The sequence below is a fragment of the Dermacentor variabilis genome, unplaced genomic scaffold, assembly GCF_050947875.1.
Source record: "Dermacentor variabilis isolate Ectoservices unplaced genomic scaffold, ASM5094787v1 scaffold_13, whole genome shotgun sequence".
NCBI classification, from domain to species: domain Eukaryota; kingdom Metazoa; phylum Arthropoda; class Arachnida; order Ixodida; family Ixodidae; genus Dermacentor; species Dermacentor variabilis.
In genome coordinates this window covers 13,869,500-13,891,906 of record NW_027460291.1, presented here as the reverse complement: position 1 = coordinate 13,891,906, position 22,407 = coordinate 13,869,500, and the positions used below count along the sequence as shown (strand labels likewise).

General features: G+C 46.2%; 1 protein-coding gene across 1 annotated transcript in view; it reads right to left on the bottom strand.

Moving 5' to 3' along the window:
* Positions 1-6,896: 6,896 nt before the first annotated feature.
* Positions 6,897-22,407, bottom strand: part of LOC142566795 (protein obstructor-E-like) — a 67,301-nt gene continuing 51,790 nt past the window's right edge. The window contains exons 2-4 of the mRNA XM_075677679.1: positions 20,634-20,843; positions 19,345-19,732; positions 6,897-7,760 (exon numbers count right to left, since the gene is read on the bottom strand). Of these exons, the coding sequence (XP_075533794.1) occupies positions 7,658-7,760; positions 19,345-19,732; positions 20,634-20,843 (701 nt within the window). The 3' untranslated portion in view covers positions 6,897-7,657. The remainder of the gene's footprint in view (positions 7,761-19,344; positions 19,733-20,633; positions 20,844-22,407) is intronic.

Here is a 22,407-nt window from a genome sequence, read left to right as displayed (position 1 = left end):
TGATTTTCTACAGTGCGAAGCAAAGCGAGCGACGCAAACCGTTTAGTGGAAACGGTAGCGAAAAACAAATCTGGCCGCATGAACCAAACCGCCTACTTGAAAGGTTGAGTTTCCATAGCGAAACAAAGCGAGCCGCGCTAACTGAAAAGTTTACTGGAAACAGTAGCGCAAAGCATAGCTGGCTGCGCGAAAGGAAAACCTACGTGAAAGGTAGATACTACGTGATTTTCAACAGCACGACAAAATGGAGCCACGGACCGAACAGATTACTGGAAGCAGTACCGGAAAGTAACATGTTTAGCAGGGATAGGCGGGCTAGTTGGTGGTCAATATTGGAATACATCATGTAACCGCGCAAACAACAAAGGACAAAGAAGGAAACACACAGGACAGGAGCGGAAGTTCAACTGAGATTTATTCCGGGAAATCCCACATTTGTACATGTATCATAATCCCTCTTGCTATTCATCACACAACTACCACTAGAGGTTGGCATGCGGGTGTGAGTGGCATAAATTTGCATGGAAATATTTAAACTCTTTATCACTCAATGACACTGAAGAGCTGCTTACGCAGCTGCCAGATTGCATTTTTTTAGAGTAAGCTTCATAGATTTCTCGGCTCAGTTGTGACCCAAACATCTTCAAGACTTTAGTTTCGCGGAACCTAGGCGTGTAATTACGACAGTGGCGACAATGGTCAGGCAATTAGCCACCCCCCCGCCAATCCTTCTACTCCTGCGCGGTGCTCCTGCTGTCTGACGTTAAGACACCGACCCGTCTGCCCTATGTAGCTGTTGCCACCAGAGAGGGGTATCTGGTACACTACCCCTGTTCTGCTAGGGACGAACCTGTCAACTTGCTGGATACCACATTCATTTCTTTTTTTCCTTCCCTGCACCATGTTGCTCATGCCCGCCAGTTTCTTGGGCGCCGTGAAAACCACCGGTACTTCACATTTTGCAGCCAACTTTTTGAGGCGGTGAGAGATTTGATGGTAGTACGGGATGGCAACAGGTCTACGGTGATGCGGCTCTACGCTTGAGCGTGTTCTTACAGTTTCAAAGACTGCATAGCGCAGGATTTCAGTATGAGGTGGTCACCTCGTTGCAAGAAACCCTTGACAAGGAAGCGTGGGGCCCATCAGAGCTCCACCCAAGCGGAGCTCTGATGCATTCCAATATCGACCACCAACTAGCCTGCCTATCCCTGTTAAATATGTTGTTTCAAGTTCAATGGGCCCTGTTCTTCCTTGCTTTCTATGTATGAATTCGAGTGTTACCGTTGTTAGTTTAGCCACCATCGTCGGTTGTCGTGCGCGTGTGTGTGCCTTCTCCCTGAACCATCGGCTCGTCATTCCGAAAATTGTTGTCCTCTTCTACCCATGTACTCCGTCGAAAAGGCATTCTACCATATTGATGAAGATACTCAGGTCTGAATTATGGAGGCAAGTGCGACATATTCAAGCATGCCTGCGGGTGCTTGCAGCGTTCCAGGTGGAGAGAATCCAGAACTGTGCAGCCTTGTACAGAAGGTACTCTCGCGAATGTAACCATCTTACCGAACTGCTGTGGTCTCTGTGCCTTTCAGTGCTCCTCGATTGGGCAAAGTTTCGAAAGAAGGTGAATGTGTCACCAGGAAAGGTTTCTTACTGTGATGTGCCAAAAAGTGTTTATTTGGTCTTATCTAAAGGACCTAAGTTCTGTGTGCGACTCCAAGAGCTCGAGCTCCTATCTATTGTCAAGAACATTGCAAGACGTGCGCCCGAGGATGAAAAAAGGCTTGTGTATTTCAGAAGGGGTAAACTCGCTAGCGGTGAAGCGATCCAAGCAGAACCAGCAGCGAGATGTTAAGCGAACTGTCGAGTACCTCAAGCAGAATGATCTGGCTTTAACGATTTCTGATAAAGAAGTTAGTTTTACCGTTCCACCTAATTCGTTATTACGTCAGAAAGCGAGGGAAGCTGTCGCCAAAAAATTTGCCATCAAGACGTGCACTGCCGCTAAGCTAAAAAAAGCTAGCGTTGAGCCTGTGTGATAGGTGTAACATGACAAATCTTCGTTTGGCTATAGACAGACAGACTATCAGACAGACAGACAGACAGACAGACAGACAGACAGACAGACAGACAGACAGACAGACAGACAGACAGACAGACAGACAGACAGACAGACAGACAGACAGATTTGCTCGATATCATGATAACAGAATGTCACGAACATTCCTTACTGCGATCCTTATATGGCAGCATAAGGTCCTTTATGCCTGGGCACCTATATAACATCATATGTCCTTATATATGTCCTTGGACATATACTATATTGGACATATACTTATATGTCCAAATATAGCGATATGAAAATCATATAGGGGCCTTATCTGACATTTACGTAAGTGCAATCGCGTTGCAGTATGCTCCCTCTTTTTTTATTTCCTGCATGCCGCCGGAGAGCGCAGGTAAAATAAGCATTGGATCATGTTACGCGCGGCACCGGGGAGCAGACGAGACGCTTCCGAGGGGAAGACGCGCGTCCGCGGGGCTTCTACCATGCAGTCATGTATTCGTGTTACAATAAATAGTTAAGCAGTGTAATGCTTCTAAAGCTGTTTCTGGGACTTTTCAATTATGCATCGAAACCAGCCCTCCCAGTTTTGTATTTTACGGTGTCTTCGCTATAGCAGGCGGCGCAGTCAAGGCAGGCTGGGGGCCCATATTTACTTTCTTTTCGGGAACAGCACTACTAACTCGAAAATTGGCCCATCATGTTCGTTTGTCCGGCCGTACGCAGCAACCTCCACCTCAAAAGCACTCCAAGGCATGCGTTGTCAGAGGTGCTACAGGAAGGAGGTGGGAAAGTGAGGCGCGTCACTTCTTGGGCTGTGTGACTAAATGCGCTGTATAACGTGCTGCACGTGCATGTGGAAGGGGACGTGAGCAGTTCAGCCGTGTTTTTGCAAAGGGTGGGCATAACGAGGAACTGTTGCCGAAGCTCGGGAAAAACAAAGCAGCAGTTGGCTAAACATGTATGTTGAGAAGACATTCAGTGCATAAATGCCCTCCAGCTTGGAGACCTACGGGGCTTTCAGCTACAGCTGTCTCAGAGTTTGCGCGTGAGCACGTTGTCTAGCGTCGTTTCTTTTCGCTGAAGAAACGCTACCTAGCAATGATGGCCATGAAGAACCCCGACGTTGACAGGTTGCTGATAATGTTTGCACTCGTCCATAAAACAAACCATCGACGATAAGGATACTCCATAATGCGAAATTTGAGCACAATTCTCTACGTATTTTCATTTCGCGATATACTGGCTGGCGTGGACAATCTGTTTCGTGCGGCACTTTTCAAACGGAGCGAAGTGTGGCGCGACTGCCTTGCTCATTGGGAAATAGCGAGAGACAGCGAGCGGGTGACGCGTGCGCGCGATTCACAGCTGCCGCTGCAGACAGACCTCCGCTCATGCAGAGCTTTCTTTCCATATATGGTATCGGTTGCGTCATCGGTGAACAGACGACGCGCACTACTCTGCCGACATCTCGTAGCCATCGTCTTCGCAGAGCTCATCTTGCTAGGCGAGCAACTTGGGCTTGTTGGCTTTCCACCCTGGAGTTAACAAGACAAAACGTAGCAGGGGTACGGGACGCGAAGACGACGCTACAAGCGCTGCGGTGTCGTTTACTTGCTACGTTTTGCGCTGTTAACACCAGCAGAGCTCATCTTGCAGGGCACTACGCTTTCGTTTTCACGATATTACCATACTCTCTTCCTTCGTTTTCCCCGTGGCGCCCTCTTCGCTATCGCCGTCTTTCATCCGTCGATGTGCTCGGTTGAGAGGACGCCGACGCTCCCGCTCCGAGACGCCGACGGGCGCCTCGGAGCGGCGCTCCAACATACTGCGAGGCTCGCGGTGGGCCAGTGCAGCAAGCGCGGTCTCGCCACAACAAACATGCGCAGCCACGTGAAAGCCCAAAGCCTTGCATTCCACTGAATTGTGCGGGAGGAGTCGGTGACGCAGTGAACTCGGTTTAATGCGAATAAAGCGCCGTCTTTTTGCGACAAACACACGAATGCATGGCTGGCTGACTGTGAAAGCACTAATCTACTTAATACAAACCTCGGCTCACCTGTTCGTAACACAGGCTTGACGGGCCCAAGTAATGTAGGAGACGACGCGAAGCCACACATCTAGCCATCACTTACCGTGCACAAGTGTGCTTGGCGGCACAGCTGCGCTGAGAATCCACGACGCGCGCAGTAATTTGAACAGGTGACAACAACAGGCACGCTTCCAGAACAGGTTACTGTTGCAGAGGCATCTTATGCGCTGTGCCAGCGGCTAGCCATCGACTATTCGAAGACTTTTCACGCGTAGACACGAACAAGGTGAAACGAAAGCGAAGAATTAAGAGAACTAAAATCGCTTCAAATAGAGATTTTCATTGAAGGTGGGGCAATTCATTGCAGAACAGCCAAAAGATCAACATCCACAATTCGGGGTCAAATGATCCCTAGACTGTGTAAGGCAAATTTATTGTACAAGTTCCAGTTACTTAATTTGTTGCTGCGAAAGGTACCCTAAAAATATTTGCCATTGACAATTAGGGGTTTATGAAATTTCTTAGGTTAATTTAAAAGTTGCGGGGTCAGAAATATTAACCTTTAAATATTCGAGTTTTTCTCAAGTTCACTTGCGAGGAATTTCTGCCAAATAAACAGTCCCCAGTTAATTTTACGCGGGTGCACTCCGCTTACGTCATGCCTTGCGCAACCCAACGGCGGCGCTCTTGCGCACAGTTCGCACCCTGCTCAGTACAACAACCTCCATCTGCGAGCACGCCATTGTAACCCTTTGGAAGACGCTTGTGAAGACTCTAGGGCTGCTATGCAGATTGTTTCGGTAGAATTAATGATAACAAAAAGACACCCGCGTACGCTAACGCGAAGGAAACGGATTCATTAGGCATCGCTCACTTAACTAATTCATCCTCACCAAACACTTGAGTATTGAAATCGACATTTGTAGCTTACAGTGCAAATAGTCCGACGCTTACTATTAAGCTCATTCATGAAGATTATTTTCAACCAGTTATTTAAGAAACGAACATTATCGACTTTCTTGAGAACGACTGAGAAATGCTAAACCGAATTCATCTGCATAACCAGGCAGGATCACCGAGGTGCCCGCATTTTCAAATCATTTTAATATTCGTGTCTTGAATAGAAGGCACCCTAAACTGCATTTAGCCTTTTTCTAGAGTTGACATACATGTAGCGCTGTGTAGATACTCACACGCGCACAGTTGCTTCTTCCGGTGAGCGTTTTTCACCGGCTAAAACAACAGTTACAATGTTATCGCTCGGCGCAAGACGCGTCCGCGTGTAGTGAAACTCTCCTAAATGATATCATTGATTCTATATCATATATGAATCTGGTCTGATCAGACTGCGTGCGCGATGTATATATCGCCTCCTGCGTTTTTATCTAAATCGCGCGAGCATCGACCAGACGCTTAAGGTCTGCCGTACGACGGGGATAATCTGCGAGACTGGTATAGTAGTATGCGCAGGCGCACAAAGCACTCTCCATTGTGAGGGTTGTCGCATATACTAACGTGCCGCGATTTCTGGCTTTGTAAGGATTGCATCGACCTGAAGAAAGCAGGGTAGCATGCGACACCTGCACCGGAGATTGCTGTGTAAGCCTGCGCGTACTTCTGCCGGTATCGCAGATTATCGCTATTGGAAGGCGCTGACTGGGCGTGCAACTGATGATCGTGTGATATAGTGAAAAATGAGTACGTTCTGAAACACAGGCACACGGGAATGAACCATGAGCCAAGGCACTTGACAGATTTCGACGACCGACGTCTTGCTTATCGTCATGCTTTGAGCGTCACTTTGCTTTTCTGGGCACAAACTCGGGCAATAAAGAATTATGGCCCATTTGGGCGGCTGTTCGAGAACGCTGTGTCCATCCTTCGAAGGTGGTCAAAAGATGATTTAAAGCTCTTTTAAGAAAGTCACCCTGTATGGAAGTGATGATCATGCTTTCTTATCATCAGTGGAGCCCACACATGCGAGCAGTAACGCTTAGTTGCTATAGCCTTGTTAGTGCTGCCAGAGCGCTCCGAAACGACTACATGAATACGGCATTATATTCCCGGCTCATAGTTTAAGCACTGTCTCTTTATTCACCGTCACTTCAATGTGACATCTGGTGGAGGTGCTTCTAGGTTCTGGCATACGATACGCTGCCTAACGCGTCCATAGGAACCCTGTGTTTTAATATAATTGGAGATCTGCGGGGGCCAGCAGTATCACTTACATGTATTGACATAAATGCCTGTGCGGCAGGAAATGAGCGCTTCGCGCCTTGTGGTGAACGACTTAAAGTATCGCCCACGATTTTAGAAATTTCGTGTGCTTTATTATGGAAGTTTTTTTTTTGTATTTGCGAATTATAAGCGGTCAGCTGCTTTCCTCAAGTCTTTAAAAGAAGTGCCGATTCAACGTAGCTTATTACATTGCGGTCACTGTTAGTCACTTCGTCTAAAAAAGCGTAGCTAGAAGCTTCGCCTCAGCGTAGGCAGAAGCTTCGGCAATCACTTTTTCTTGTTACACAATTCAGGCGCCTGTTTTCAAAGCGTTCCGTACGTGAAAATGTCGTTATTGTCATGACAGACTCACTGTAGTAAACTTTTCGTTATGCTATCATATTTATGTTGATCTGATAGGGCTGCTGCAGGAGCAGACGTTGGGTCGGTGCCGAGACTTCTGCTAGTGTCAACCCGGGCCGCGCACTGCGTAAGCGCGTCGAACGTCACGAGAGGCGCTATTGGGTAATTCGGAACAGAAAGGCTGATATGTAAGCAACCAAATAAACAAACCAAAGCGGGGCATAAAGAATTGTCCTTGTGTGGAGAGATATTTTTATTGAGGAAAGGGAAGTGAAATACAGCCGAAATCGAGCGTCCATGTGCGCTCGGTATTGCAATACTTGGGCGAGTAATCATGATGCCCTCTAGACACATGTGCTTTACTTTTTTATTTCTTATCTGAATAGGACATCGTGTGTGATTGCACTTTCAAAAATGGTACGTGACTGAAGCTCCTCCAGTGCAAGCATTAGGGGACAGAAAAACGTGCTCACCACCCCCACAAAATTACAGCAGATGCGCGCTTCATTCCCTTGTCTCTTGGAGGCCCGTGGCCTGTTCCCGAGTCACTAAGCATTTCTGCATTAATAGTATTTCGCTAGCAGCCGAAATTTCTATATGGCTAGAGAGTTTCCATGTGTTTGAGAAAATACGTTCACATGCACGCTCCTCACAGTAAAGCCATCTGCGCATAAAGAGGAGCACACGCCAGACATAGTCATCACCTTGAATGCACACGTCAAAGACAAATTGCGCATGCGTAACGAGCCGGCTCTCCTGGGTACTCGATAAACTGCGGGCGTTTCTCGGTCGACAGGAGTTGGTGAAGATACCGCGAATGAAGCGGCAGCGTGCGACTTGGGTCCCTTAAAGGGGCGTGAGGTGGGCGTAAGGTGAGGGGGGGGCATCAGAGTCCTGCAGGGAGGAGCAGCAGGCACAGCGCAGAATTCGGACGGGTGGGCGCGTTGTGTAGTAGACACTCGTGGTGTGACTTCATTGCTTTACTACGAAGACGAGGCCTCGTCTGACGACGATTGGCGACTGCCCTTCTTGTGCGTCTGGGCCTTCTTCAGCGTTTTCACATCCAGGTCACCGTAGTAGTTTTCACTGCGCAGGTGAGAGATGAAACTATGTCAGCCATGACTACCAGACGAACGATAACAATGCAGAAAGTTAAAAAATTAAAAGCGCACCTCCTTGGAACTCTTTAAGCGCCTATAAACTGCGCATTACAACACATGGTAAGTACAACATGGATCAAAGGACACTGCGAAAATTGGCTGGCGTACGCTTTTGTTTGATTGTGTAGTATCGTTGTACACAAGCGCACCATGAAGGTTTGAAATGCGTTTATCATAACTTCCCTCGGGCAAATTTCATCAAAACTACGTTTCCCGAATGTTGTTGTAATCACTTAATAAAACAAACCTGCCACTTTCAAGCTTGCGAAACACAACCTGCTAAACTGATAACTGTAGAAATCCCTGTGTTCAGTCGTATAGCCCATATAACGACAGACAACGAAGTACTTGGCGTTTCGCTGAAAAATCTACTTTGACAATTTACCGTTGTGCCAGAATGTATAAGCCGTTAAATCATTCCCGTTGTAGGTCTACATGCCTAATGCTCATAACTTCATCAGCAAGATTTCAACCAACCTTCTTAATTTTGCTTGCCGTTGTTTTTAAGAGCGGGTGCTCTTTATTTCGTACATTTGCAAAGTAAATACGGGGAAACATAAATAATCGCTTAGTGCTACCCGTACATCACACATGCCATTAACTTATTTACAGTTCCCCATAGCAAATCATTTATTTGACATGATAAACATATTGGGTACCACATTACCAGGGATATGCGTTTCTTTTTTTTTAAATCGTAGAAAAAAAGATTTTACGTTTACCGCTGACCCATTCTTTGTTAAATGTTGCTGAAAGATTGCATTTTATAGTCTCTATCGTTCAATCTAACACTTGGCACAGAAGATTGCCTGGCCTTTAACTAAAGAAATAGAAGCTTGCTGCTGCGTACGCGATGCTAGTTACCTACGAGCGTAGCTACAGGGGCTTGTTTGTACGGCGTATCTTATTTTGTTGTAGCGCAAGCTGAACAAGGACAACAGAAAGGCCCATCTTACACACACAGTGCTGTGTGTGTCCAGGCCTATGTGTGTTCTGGCCAAACATTGTAATTGTTTGGCCTGAAATCAACATTACTATCAGCTTTGACAAATAAAAGGTAGCCTTGAGTGTGCCTAAATGTTTTGAAACATACTGTATAAGGCGGTTTCAAGTTGGCGGGCCACATCACACAAATAAATGTCGACATGTGTCGGTTAAACGCTTGAGCCGATACAGATTCCTCACTTTTGTGAGAACAAAACGCTGTTGTGTTCTCCTGTCTGAATGCCGCCTTGAAGAAGTAGTTCCCTTACCGGAATGAGGAACGCTACACGAAGCAACTAGAGCGACTAAAGCAATGGTGACACGGTAGCGTTTGGCCTTTCTGAGCGAAAGCCCAGTTAATTAGTTAACCCGCCGTGGTGGCATAGCGGCTATGGTGTTGCGCTGCCACGCACGAGGTCGGGGTATTAAAGCCCGGCCGCGTGGGCCGCATTTCGATGGGGCGGAAAGCAAAAACGCCTCTGTGGCGTTCACTGTGGGCACGTTAAAAAAACCCAGGTAATCAAAATTAATCCGGAGCCCCCCACTACAGCGTGCCTCATAATCATATCGTGGTTTGGCTCGTGAAACCCCAGAATCTTTAAAAGGCAGTAGCGGAATAAATGTGCTTCTTGCTTGTACAAAAAATGTACAAGAAATTGCCAGTTAGCATTCCGTATCAGCAAGCTGCGTCGCACCGTCTTAAGAAAGAGGAAGCACGGTATTTTTGCATGTAATTTTTTGGGGGGGCAAACCACAAGCTGGCCAAGCAATGCGCTGCCATGAACAGAAGGATCCAGGGCAAAGCCCGCATGAGCGCGCTGTCAAGCCCCGTGAAAGAATTTTCCCACGTCAGACAGGTGCCATTGATGACATTCCCCTATCATGCGTGAAATGCTACGTTGGGCAGACCGGGCGCTGTTTGAATAATATGGTAATGAACCATAAAGCGTCTCTATGGATCAGCCGTTTTCTAACCAACTTTACATTGTAATGAATGGGGCACCACCGGAGTGTTTTCAGATAGAAGACTGCTTTCTAGGTAAAGAAAGACGGTGAAATGTGAGATTAAAGAATTGTTTATAAACGATTCGGGTAAAATATGTGTTGCTAGATCATCTTTCATGTTTCAGTTTTCAGAGAAATTATATCTGTATATAATATGCTTTTTAGTTTTTGGCAACCTGTTCAATGTGTGCATATATATTTGTGTGATTTCAGTAGAAATAATCACCGGCCAAGCACTCCGAACCGATCGTTAACCAGCGAAGCTGAAACGTGCGGGCCTGGTGTTTCTCATTGGATTTATCCGGACAATCCATTAAACGACAGCTGGGTAGTCTGCGGATCCTCGTTACGCAGTGGCTGCTTGCGCTTGGCTGCACGAGCCTCTTCAGGTGCCCGGGCTGCAGCATCGGCAACGCGTAGACGAGCTCGTCCCCGGTTCTGCTCACGGCGTTGCTCATCGAAAGCTGCCTTCTCTTCAGGAGTACGTATGACGTGTGGCCTACCCATTTCGGAGCAAGAGAGAAACGGCATCGCTCACGCTCGACTTCGACAGAGAGCAATAACATCCCTACTGGGGCAGGCAACCTTGCCCTCTCTTTCTCTTTTTTTTTCTCGCGCGTGCACATGGGGTTACACGCGAGGAGTTTTCACCGTACAGGCGACAGATGGACGGACAGGCGAATCGGCTAGCCATATACAGCTTCGCCGTAAAAAGCTCAGTTGATAGTGAGCACTCCGTGAATATGCGTTGAGTTGCCTTGAGGTCTTCCTCTTACTCCGTTCACCACAAGAAAGGAATTACAACTCGTCTATCTCTCTCAATCAATTCTATCCTGCAAAACTCAGACAACGCTGGAAAGCCACTCTAAGCATTTGGAAGAGCTACTGATATAAAAAAAAAAACATGTATGCGGGTTTCGTATTCCACGCTCCTTCTGTGTAACGATAACCACTGACTTCATACCATTTTAATTAACTTCAAACATGTGCAGCTGTAGCACCGCATGCATCAGATCGGGCAACTTGTGCTCATGTGGATTACCTAAAAAGGTGCACATTACAACCTGGGTAAAACCAAACCAACAAAACCCAAGTCGCGACCTAAAACGATGTACGAATTGTCGTGATTATTAGCTTGACAGTACATGTTGACCTTAGGAACGTCAGTGTATTTCGTAGTAGGTTCGAAAAACAGACATCTCGAAAGTGGTGCTACACTAAAGAGTACCGTTCTTCAATTTTCGGTTGCAAGGTGTGGCCAAACTGAATAATTTAAAAGTTATTTAGCGGTGCGGTAGCCTGCCGGTTAGCTCCGCTTGTATAGCAATGGCGCTCCAAAGATGTTGGTCCTACGTTGTATTCATCGGCCAGGACATTCTTTTTCAACTGTGTATCGTTGTTTCGGAAAAATGGATAGTATTGAATTCTGGGGTTTTACGTGCCAAATGCACGATTTGATTGTGAGGCACGCTGTTCTTCCAGACTATCTTTTCCTGGCAGGGAATCCTTAAAGTGCCACCAATGCACGGGACAATGGCGTGTTTCCATTTCGCCCCCATTGATGTACGGCTGCTCCGGCCGGGATTAGATCCGGCGACCTCGTGCTTTGCAATGGAACTCTATAGCCGCTAAGCCACCGCTGGCGCTTAAGCCGGTACTAGGTTTTCCTTATAGGATCGCACTACTCCACAATTGATGACGATGTTCCACTTCATTGCCATTTCTCATGGCGCCGATTTCCGCCTCTTGCAGAAGGCCAGCTTAAAGGCGGTACAGAGCTGGCCCAAATGATGAAATCTGGAAGTTAAAAGACGATTTTGTGCACTTACCTACAAAAAATTCAACATAACAAAAGGCAGGTGGTTACATATATTTAGTGCAAGGTATTCTGGTATAAAGCGGGACAGTGAATGGCACTTTCCAGGTCATGTGGAGAAGTAGCGTTTGTTGTACACAACGTGGAGATTTGCAGAGGTGAAGGTTCGTGAAATATCAAGTCAAGTTTCAGTGAGATCAATAAGCGACCCTGCTGTAACATTGAAAGGATTAGCATCCCTTTTTGTTCTCTCTCGCTATCTCATTGCCTGAAATGTTAGTTCCAAACTTACACTCTAGTTTGTTGCAGTTACATAAGTGCATCAAGCAGAGACATAACCGCAATGGTGTGGAGGGCTGGTCAACGCAGCAATATCAAGTGATTAGCCAGGCTTAGTATGTTACAGGACACGAGACGCAAATATATAGCTCAGAAAGAGGCTGCAAAAAGAAAACGTAAACTGAAAAATTGGCGCCCTGATTATGAAACTCATGTTAATGTTCCCTGACATCTACTAAACCATCAATTGATCACTAACTGCTCACGCCTTTTGGTATCAGTGGCAGACGGACGTGGAACGTACCGGTGAAAATACATTACATGCCCAAGTTTAGGTCACCTCCTTTTTCAACCCATTGAATATTAATTTTGCACTGATTTCCCTGTGCAAACAAACTCGTTAGAGTAGATTTGTCCATGTTCTGATTAACGTCAAGTTTACTAGACATTGAGCGCGGACACTCAGCCCATTTCTAAGTGTCGCGTTTTTTGCTCTCAGCAAGCACAACAGTCAGAGTGCAAGCAGGAACCCAGAAGCAAAGCACCGTTTTCGCGTATAAAAATGCGGCAGCAGATGTCTGCAAGCAAGCGCACATTGTTCTCGCAGGCATTAAAACGCGGCGACCTGAACGGCATCGTCTTACGGCGGTGCCGCCACGTCCCCACTTTCACATCTATTAAGCCATCCACGTGACCAAGAAACATGAGACAGAAAAAATAGAGAATGCTAAACCGGGAACAAGACAAGTGTTTTTCATTCCTGGCAGCTTACGTTCTGCCTAGCATGACGTAACTACCTAACGGGTCTCTTCAGAACGCTCTCTTGTATGCGCCGCACGACAGACCGGCCGAGACGGTGGCCGTTGGCACGAGACCAACCCGACGGGGCGAGGGAATTCGCCTACCTGGAATACGCCCGAGAAACGCTTTCGCCTTGTTGGAGCGCGCGCCACAGATTACCACCCGATCAAGGATCGCCGCCTCCGAGCGTGGCTTTCGCCCCTCGCTCACTGCTGCTTTGCCGCCTTTCCGTTGCGTAAGAGATGAGCTCCATCGACAAGGCCACGTTCTCCCCGCTCGCGTACACGCCGAGCATCCTGATCTTCCAACATAGTCTCACGCACGTTCGCATTGGAAGCCGGTTTTGCCCAGACGCCATCTGCGCGCATCAGCAGCCCTTGCCTAATCCAGCACGACGGCGAGCTCGTGGAGGCATGCGAGTGAACGCTTTGCGGTGAGCGCGACTTTATATTCGCCGCACATGTCTAGCTCTTCAGGGTCGGACTGTAGTAAGCAAGAGGACACACTTATGTTGCATATTGAACGATAAAACTGGTTTGGAATTTCTAAGCGCTTTCTGGGACATTGTTCATTCGCATAGTTCAATGAAAGCCCACAGTTTGCTCTCGAACACATTGAGTCCTCGATGACATATTTGGAGAGAACGTTGTCACGGTGCGGAAGGCGGAGAGAAGACGACTTTTCATGTTTCACTGTGTCGACGCCTCTGATGCCGCTGTTTGTACAAGACTTATTTTTCTGCCTCTTCATCTGCCGCATCTTTGCTGACGAAAAAAAAATATACACGAACAAGAGAATGCTGTCTCCCACTTTAAGTACTCCTAAGAGTTTTACTTGTATTTTAGCTACGTTCTATTTCCATGTACATTAGGTTGCACAGCTCAGGGCTGAGCGTAACCGCAAATCAGTTTTCCTTCGCACAGCCCTATTTCGCGTGCACAGATACCAAAATGTTGAGTTTAATGACATCATCTGAAGAGGATTTTTAAAGATATTTCCTCGATACCAAGTTGTGACAAAATTTTCTCCAGCTATCCAGTTCACGCGCCATGCGGCGGCATCTCTGAGCCATTCGCTGCATTATATTTCTCACCTAAGTGCGAGTTCGTAACGACAATTAAATCGAATTCATGATCGCAATTTAATTGCTCTCGCGTTTTCATTTGCAGCGTACTCCGTCTTCTATGGCATAATTCACGACCTGGCGTATTAAGACAGCCAGGTCGTGAATGCACCTCTGCCTTTGCAACAAAGGCGCGATGAGCTGCCCCTCCACATCAAATTTATTTTATTTATTTATTTTACAATACTGCCGCTCTCAGCCGAGAGCCTAGCAGACGGGCATTAACACTTTTTTCCCGACATAAATACACGTGTGAGCTACACAAAGAATGAAAAAGCAACAATATTCAACAAAATACAAAGGATTAGGTAGATAAGCTATACAACAGAACACTAAACAAAGCAGAATAAAGGAACAACAACCGGGGCATATCATAGTCAAAGCAAAAACGTGAAGTATTTGGAAACAAACAAGTGTATACATTTTTTTTTTCTAAGCACTGTTAGTTTAACATTAAGAGAACAGGGAACAAACATGAGAAATCGTTAATAATCTCTTGTGATGAGCTCCGGTTGTGAAACGAACAGGGATAAAGAATTTGTCGCTGTTAATGACGAGTTAAGTTCATTCCATTCTCTGATTACTCGAGGAAAGAATGAATACCTGAACGCGTCATTAGAAAATGAATACTCGGTTAGGCTATGTTCGTGTTGATGCCGTGTTATTCTAGATTGCGAATATGAAATGTACCGGGTGATATCAATTTTATACTGACGGTGCAGCATTTGAAACAGAAATTTTAGTCGACCTTGTTTCGCTCTCGTCGATAATGTGTTGATGCCTGAGGAAGCTAAGAGACGTGAAGGTGAGTTAGTAGAACGATATTTGCTATGAATGAACCTTGCGGCTTTTATTTGTACAGCTTCAAGTTTAGCTATGTTAGTTGCTGTGTAAGGAAACGAAATTGTGTTAGCGTATTCTAAAATAGGTCTCACAAATGTTTTGTAGGACAGAAGCTTAATGTTTGTTGGAGCAAATGGTCGACTTGTTGACTCAGTGATATTGCTGGTATTTCACCGACTTACAAGCGATGATCGAACTATTAGAAACTTCAAAATCTCAAGTATGAAGGGAAGTATAAACACTCCTTTTCGCACAAAGCTAAACTTTCTACAATTTCCATTTCTTACAACTCTGGAGAGCGCGGTTTCTGCTTTCAAATAGGTGTATAAATGAACGTGATTCGGAATCTTTGCATTCCAGATTGTAGGGAGCACATAAACAGGGGAAGCGATCTGCGACGCAACATGGCTGATCAGTTCAGCAGCAGTTAAGTTATGGACTTCACTGTTTTTGTCAGCGCAGAAACTGTAGAGTCTTACATTGGTCCTACTTAATGTCCCGAAGTGGCGCATTGTTGTGGAGATATGTATCAAAATAATTTTGTAGTGAGCCCACACTGCAGGAAGGACCAAATTGGTTGCATAATCCTGTAGTGGGACCAGGACCACATTTGAGGAAGTATAACCATAGCGAGGACCTTTTAAAATAATTTTTTTGTACAATGGAAGACCGCATAAGCTGAAGTCGACGCATAGCTCAGCTTGTTTGATTTTTACAGCCAGTTTGGACCCAATTGCAAGAAGTCGTTATTGCCAGAACAATCATTTTCTTGGTCGAAACACTGGTCTCGTAACATTACAAATTCGTACCGACATTTATTTGTAAATTGAACAGCTGTTACACAAAGACACGTGTCAAACAACGCTCTAACAGCACTATCATCATCATCATCATCATAATCAGCCTGATTACGCCATCTGAGGGGCAAAGGCCTCTCCAATATTTCTCCAACAACCCAGGTCATGTACTAATTGTGGCCATGTCGTCCCTGCAAACTTTTTAATATCATCCGCTCACCTAACTTTCTGCCGCCCCCTGCTACGCTTCCCTTCCCTTGGAATCCAGTCGGTAACCCTTAATGACCATCAGTTATCTTCCCTCCTCATTACATGTCCTGCCCATGCCCCCATTTCTTTTTCTTGATTTGAACTAAGACGTAATTAACTCACGTTTGTTCCCTCACCCAATCTGCTCTTTTCTTATCCCTTAACGTTACACCCATCATTCTTTTTTCCATAGCTCGTTGCGTCGTCCTCAGTTTAAGTAGAACCCTTTTCGTAAGCCTCCAGGTTTCTGCCCCGTAGGTGGGTACTGGTAAGACACAGCTATTATACACTTTTCTCTTAAGGGATAATGGCAACTTGCTGTTCATGATCTGAGAATGCCTGCAAAACGCACCCCAGCCCATTCTTATTCTTCTGATTACTTCCGTCTCATGATCCGGATCCGCCGTCACTACCTGCCCTAAGTAGATGTATTCCCTTACCACTTCCAGTTCCTCGCTACCTATTGTAAATTGCTGTTCTCTTCCGAGACTGTTAAACAGTACTTTAGTTTTCTGCAGATTAATTTCTAGACCCACTCTTCTGCTTTTCAATGCATTGCAATTGGTCCCCTGAGTTACTAAGCAAGGCAATATCATCGGCGAATCGCAAGTTACTAAGGTATTCCCCGTTAACTTTTATCCCCAATTCTTCCCAATCCAGGTCTCTGAATACCTCCCCTAAACACGCTGTGAACACCATTGGAGAGATCGTATCTACCTGACTGACGCCTTTTTTTATTGGGATTTTGTTGCTTTCTTTATGGAGGGCTACGGTGGCTCTGCAGCCGCTATAGATATCATTCAGTATTTTTACATACGGCTCGTCTACACCCTGATTCCGTAATGCCTCCATGACTGCGGAGGTTTCGACAGAATCAAATGCTTTCTCGTAATCAATGAAAGCTACATATAAGGGTTGGTTATATTCCGCACATTTCTCTATCACCTGATTGATAGTGTGAATATGGTCTATTGTTGAGTAGCCTTTACGGAATCCTGCCTGGTCCTTTGCTTGACAGAAGTCTAAGGTGTTCCTAATTTTATTTGTGATTACCTTAGTAAATACTTTGTAGGCAATGGACAGTAAGCTGATCGGTCTATAATTTTTCAACTCTTTGGCGTCCCGTTTCTTATGGATTCGGATTATGTTAGCGTTCTTCTAAGATTCCGGTACGCTCGAGGTCATGAGACATTGCGTATACAGCACTATAACGTGTTTTTTTCTAAAATAAGAACTTTACTCTAAAAACATCACTATACATGAATTATCGGCCCAGGGGGACCTCATTTTAAGAAAAACCAATGCCTTCAATTGACCGGTCAACTTATATACTTATATCCAGTGAACTTATATATATTATATACCTTCCCAGTTGCCAACTTTACTGCACATGAGATCCTATAACGTAAAGCTATTCCAAACTTTTCTATTTCAGTTCTGCACTCCGCCCTCCGCTATCGGTCAAGAACTTTTTTAGACATCCCCCACTTCGCCTGTCAGTTACGTGACGTCACGCAAACCGCGATAGCTCCCCATCTGATATGACGTGTACACTCTGATTATGCATGATTGGACTGAACAAAAGAAAAAGAGTTATTTCTGACTCGACACTTTCTCGCCATTATTGGCGTGACGCTCAAAATTTGCTGAAATTTGCTATTGCTCAAAATTTTGCGGGCGGCACCCACTTCACCTGCCTCTCACGTGACGTCACAAAACCGCGAAAACTCACCGCGTCAAAGTTACGTGTACGCGTTAAAGATGCAATAATATGCCGAACAAAACTGGATCTTTCGCTGAACAGCCGGAGGTATGTCCCGTTCCGAAAGGAATAAAAGATGGCTGCCGCCGATCGCTCAGGCACTGGCTACTCGCACCTGCCGGAGAGCATAGGTATGCATGACCTTGTAACGTTTTCGAGCTCTTTCGGTACGTTTGCGACCTCGCTCAGCCACCTTTCCTAAGGATTCTTTTTAGCGGCATTCTTAACCTTCCGTTGCATGCCCCTGCGATTTTCGACCAGCCACCGCAAGCTAAGTAAGGGGAAACGGACCAGTCGCAGACGCCCGCAGCACCCTGTTCCTACGGTTATCGATTTTCAGTGCAGTGGCTCGGCCTCATCGAATCTCGCTCCACATGAGCGTGCTCCTCGCCTCTTATCAGCCAATTAGATAAGACAAGCCGCTGTGTGCAGGCAATGTTATTGATTTTTAAATCCAACAAAAGTGACCTCCTACAAACGAGGACAGCATTTGATTGATCTGTTTAGAAAACCCAGAGGGGGACCGCCCAGTGCTTGCGTCAGCAGTTACCCAAATTTGACGTCAGGAGATTGGAAGAATTACATATTGGAAAAGGTTTACGGTATAGGGACCATGCGTATATTTTAATGTTGAAGTGAATCTTCTACATCTCTACATGGCCATGTAGGCCGAAATATCTGGTGTCAACTTATTCGTTCAAATTACGTGATTAGTTATGCGGCACAGCTGATACATGGGCATCCTTCCAAGAAATGCGTCAGCTAAAAGTGTGGCGTTAAATGAAGCTGTTGTCGCACTTGTTCCAGCGAGCTCAGTAGTAGTTTACGAAACTGGCCATTGGAAACATGGTAACTTCAGAAGGAGCGGCGAGAACGACCGCTTTATAGCGCGGTATGGCGAACCTTTATTTTACGCCACACTTCGACGTCACAGGTCGGTTGCCCAATGAGCCACTCATTGCGGTGCCGTGTTCGCAATCAGGGAAATTATAGGAATAATTTGACGCGAGGAACTCGGGTCTACATTTTCTAAGCTGAAAAAGAACTTGCCTTTTGTTACTCTTCAACTGTCCCATGTAAACAATTGCCGTCAAGCGCGTAACTGTAAAGTTAATGTGGGTAGATCGATTATTGAATGGATTTATGTTGACTTTCTTCCAAATCAGGCTTGTTTGGACAGATAATTTATCTGCAGCGACCTGATTTGAGTGAACCTGCCGGCTTATAAAAAAATAGGCGTTGAAAGTAAACACACAACAAAGACACGCATACAAACACAATGCATATAGTTGCCTATATTTTGCAGAATAATACGGTATATGGACACTTAATTTTGTCTCTGGTACGTATCAGCTACTCTTGCAGCATGGCATAGGTCTAGCCTCGCTTTCGGCACGCCTTCAACGAAAGTTTCTGCGGCCATTATGTTTGTCCACTATTTCATAGTACGTTTACATGGACATCGTAGGGGCTAAATTCTCAGATATGCGGCACCACGGGACAGTAATGTCGATATATGCAGTGTTTGGCGGGGTCCCATAGTAGCACTCGGGCAACAGGAGAGACGCAGCAACAAGATGATTCACTTTGATCTCATGGTGTTCTTTAAGGTGCACATAAATCGAAGCAGGCGACGATTTCCCAGACCTCAGCCGTGCACAAGCAGCTGCAGATTTCTATTCATCCAGAGAAATTTCTGTACGAGGCGAAAGCAGAGCTCGGAACTATTCTGGAGCTTCCGTAGGGCAACACCAATGGCGAAAGGATGACAGGCTTGAGCACTAGCAGCCGTCTGTACTCCTCGCCCGTTAATTAGCGGGGTGATAATGGCCCCAGTTGTAACGCACTCACCATCCCTGGACATTCTCGGGGTCATCGCACTGAAGCGAGTCGACGTTGAAGACGGTGCCAAGGCTGCAGCCGTATGGTCGCGCCTGTCCCTCGATGCACACGTAGAACTTGCGGCAGTCGGTCGGGTGAGCATGGCGGGTGAACACGCCCGGCTGGTCCACCTCGGCTGGGTCGGGGCACACGAAGCCTTCAGCAACCTCGCGCTGGTCGCAGCGGTCCACCAAGTCGGCCCACACGCACACGCGCTGGTCGTTGTCGTATGCCAGCCCAGGTGGGCACTCGTAGCGCGAGCTCTCACCGTTCCAGCAGGAGAAGAACACGCGGCAGTTGTGGCTGTCCGGGAAGATGCCGTACAGGCGCGGGCAGTTGGGCGTGCTGATCGGCGGCTCTGCGGGCGCGCACCAGTGTTCGCAAAAAACAGCATTTTAGCCTTCATCTTTAAACGTTCATCGCCTCGTTTTGCAGCGAAAGTAGTTGACTACAGGTACGCATCTTTGGCGATGAATACGCTTATTAAAAAAAAGCTACTTTTCACATATACGAGGCAAAAGTGTTCTGACTGTGTTGAAGGCTCGCTTTGCTTAAAAAGTTGTGTTGTTTCAGTATTATATACTAGGTATCGAGTATTTAACAAATACGAAGCGCGTGGCACGATCCTGAGCAACGTATCACTGTTCGTTTTTATACTTAGGTTGGAACTCACACTAGTTCGGTACGATTACTGTACTGACAAGAATTTTTCTGCAAGGGTAGAATGTTAGACATAAGGGTCCCTTCTAGAATGAGCGAAGTAGGTTCACATTTAGGGATTCGTGCCACATGTGAGTAAATAGGAACATTAAGTTTGTCGAACAGGTTTCTGGAAACTGTGCACCCTAGAGAGGTCTGTTGTATACTATTCACCTGTGCAAATGACTAAATAACTGTATTTTCATTGCAGGGTTGTCGCAAATAACCGGTGTAAATTCAGCTAATTATTTAGAGAAAAAAATTATCCTGGCCGGTAGGCAGTGAAGCTTGTAGCAGATGCACAACGATAACTGTGCAATATCTGGGGCCCGTAGTCCCTGAGACAAGAATTGAACATGTTAGGCGCAGGAAGGACACGACACAGAAGACAGACATCTGAGCACTTGTATTCTAGAACGCAGACGAATTTTTCGAGTGCTCCCTTCTTATCTGTCCTGATCTTTGTGGTGTCTGGTCAGCGGCCGACACGTTCAATACTGAAGATAATCAGCTAGAATGACGCCACGTTCTCTTGTCCTGCAAGATGTAGAAACTCTCACCGAGATCCGTCCGGTCCCCGCAGTTGACGGAGAACGGGTAGGCGCAGTTCTCCCTCAGCGGGTCGACGTCGTCGAAGACCAGCCCGTTTCCGCACGTCTTGAGGGACGCGGTGCCGTTACTGCAGGCGTAATACTTGTCGCAGCTCTTGTGGTGCGGGTAAAAGCCAAACTGGTCCGGACACTGGAAGTCATCAGATTTCTGGCCACCCACTGCGCAGGACAGATGTACGAACCATCGGCATATAAATCCCATTGAATGCAACAAGCAAATGTTACATTCACGTGTGCGCGCATGTCGGTCGCGGCTTCCAGCGTCAGACGCCATCTCTCTTGAACAACACAAGTTGCTTTGACTTGATGTACAACTTACTCCTATGCGATTAAGTGGCACGACAAATATGTCGGCGAAGCTGCTCCACTGATACGTTTTGCTTATTTAAGAAGTTTGCCCGACTCAATGAGCGATTTTATATACATTGGAAGGCCGCCAATTTCGATACCTATAGATGCTGTCCTAATGTGTCTTTCTCTTTCTATCTACAAACAACTAACCTTGGAACAACTTAAGATGGGGCTGCTTTGTTTCGAAGTCTCTATCACACAATATTCATACAAATCTTAACAAACCCAAATTATATTTGCTTGCCAATGTCACGCGACCCTTTTCCAGCAATTAGCTTTAAAGCAGCAGATCTGACTGCTTCCCCTGATAAGCCACGAGAACACTGAATACAGCAACTTTTTCACCATTTGGAAAACGCGTGAGAAAATATTTTAACTGCCATGTTTTCACTGCATTCAAGTTATTAATTGTTCAAGCACAAAAAAGAAAATGCTTGCCACTTAGGCGCTACCGGAGGGGGGGATGGCATAACAAAGATTTTTCCCGGAAAAAAAAATGCAATGTACACACAGCTGACCCTCCTGTTCCTCTTGGCACAATCACCCGTTTGTTATTTGCTTCACTATTTGACTGGTCAGGTTTTTTGTTCGCAGTAGCATGTACTAGTGCAACTGCCTTCGACTTCTGACGGGGTCAAAGACTTTATTTCACAGATTTACTATATTTCGGAATGACCCCTTTCCTCACTCAACTGCAACAGCTACAAGCAATCGCAATCATACTTGGACTTTCCCGCGCGAATCACCATCCTTGTTCAGTCCGCGTTCACTCTTGAGTGTATTTCAGCGATCATGGCCTTTCTGGTGGTCGGAGGTCTAGAAACCCAAGAGGGGCGAAATTCACACAGCTTACTTACAAACGAAGTTTGACGTGAGAAAGATTTTTAGGAAAAAAGTGTATTCACAATGCTAAAACCATTCGTAAGGTCAGCAAGCTTGCGGTGCCCGCTGCTACAACGACGAGTGGTGCAGTCCAAAACAGGCGTGTGTGAAATGAGGCGATAACTTTAGTACTTACGCCAACAAAAAGCGCAAGCAAATACACAAAATTTCAACAGCCATCGCCACTGCCGACGTAAGAAGGCATTTCAACGATAGGGCGGCAGCAGGCTTACGAACAAATGTATATCTGCGCCGCTCCAGCTAACGCGGTTCGGCGTCAGAACGTGTCACTGCGGCCGATTGGCCAGGGGCCACAACTGATGGACTACGATGGTGCGTGCTTTCATTCTTGTGGTGCACTATGATTTGCCATATCAAAGTAAATTGAGCAGTATTAGTGCATAATTCTATTGGGCGTGCGCTGCTGTGGACGGCAGTAGCATTATTGGTGTGCTGCGTATTTCTGCTCAATGTCTGACAGCGTGTGTTT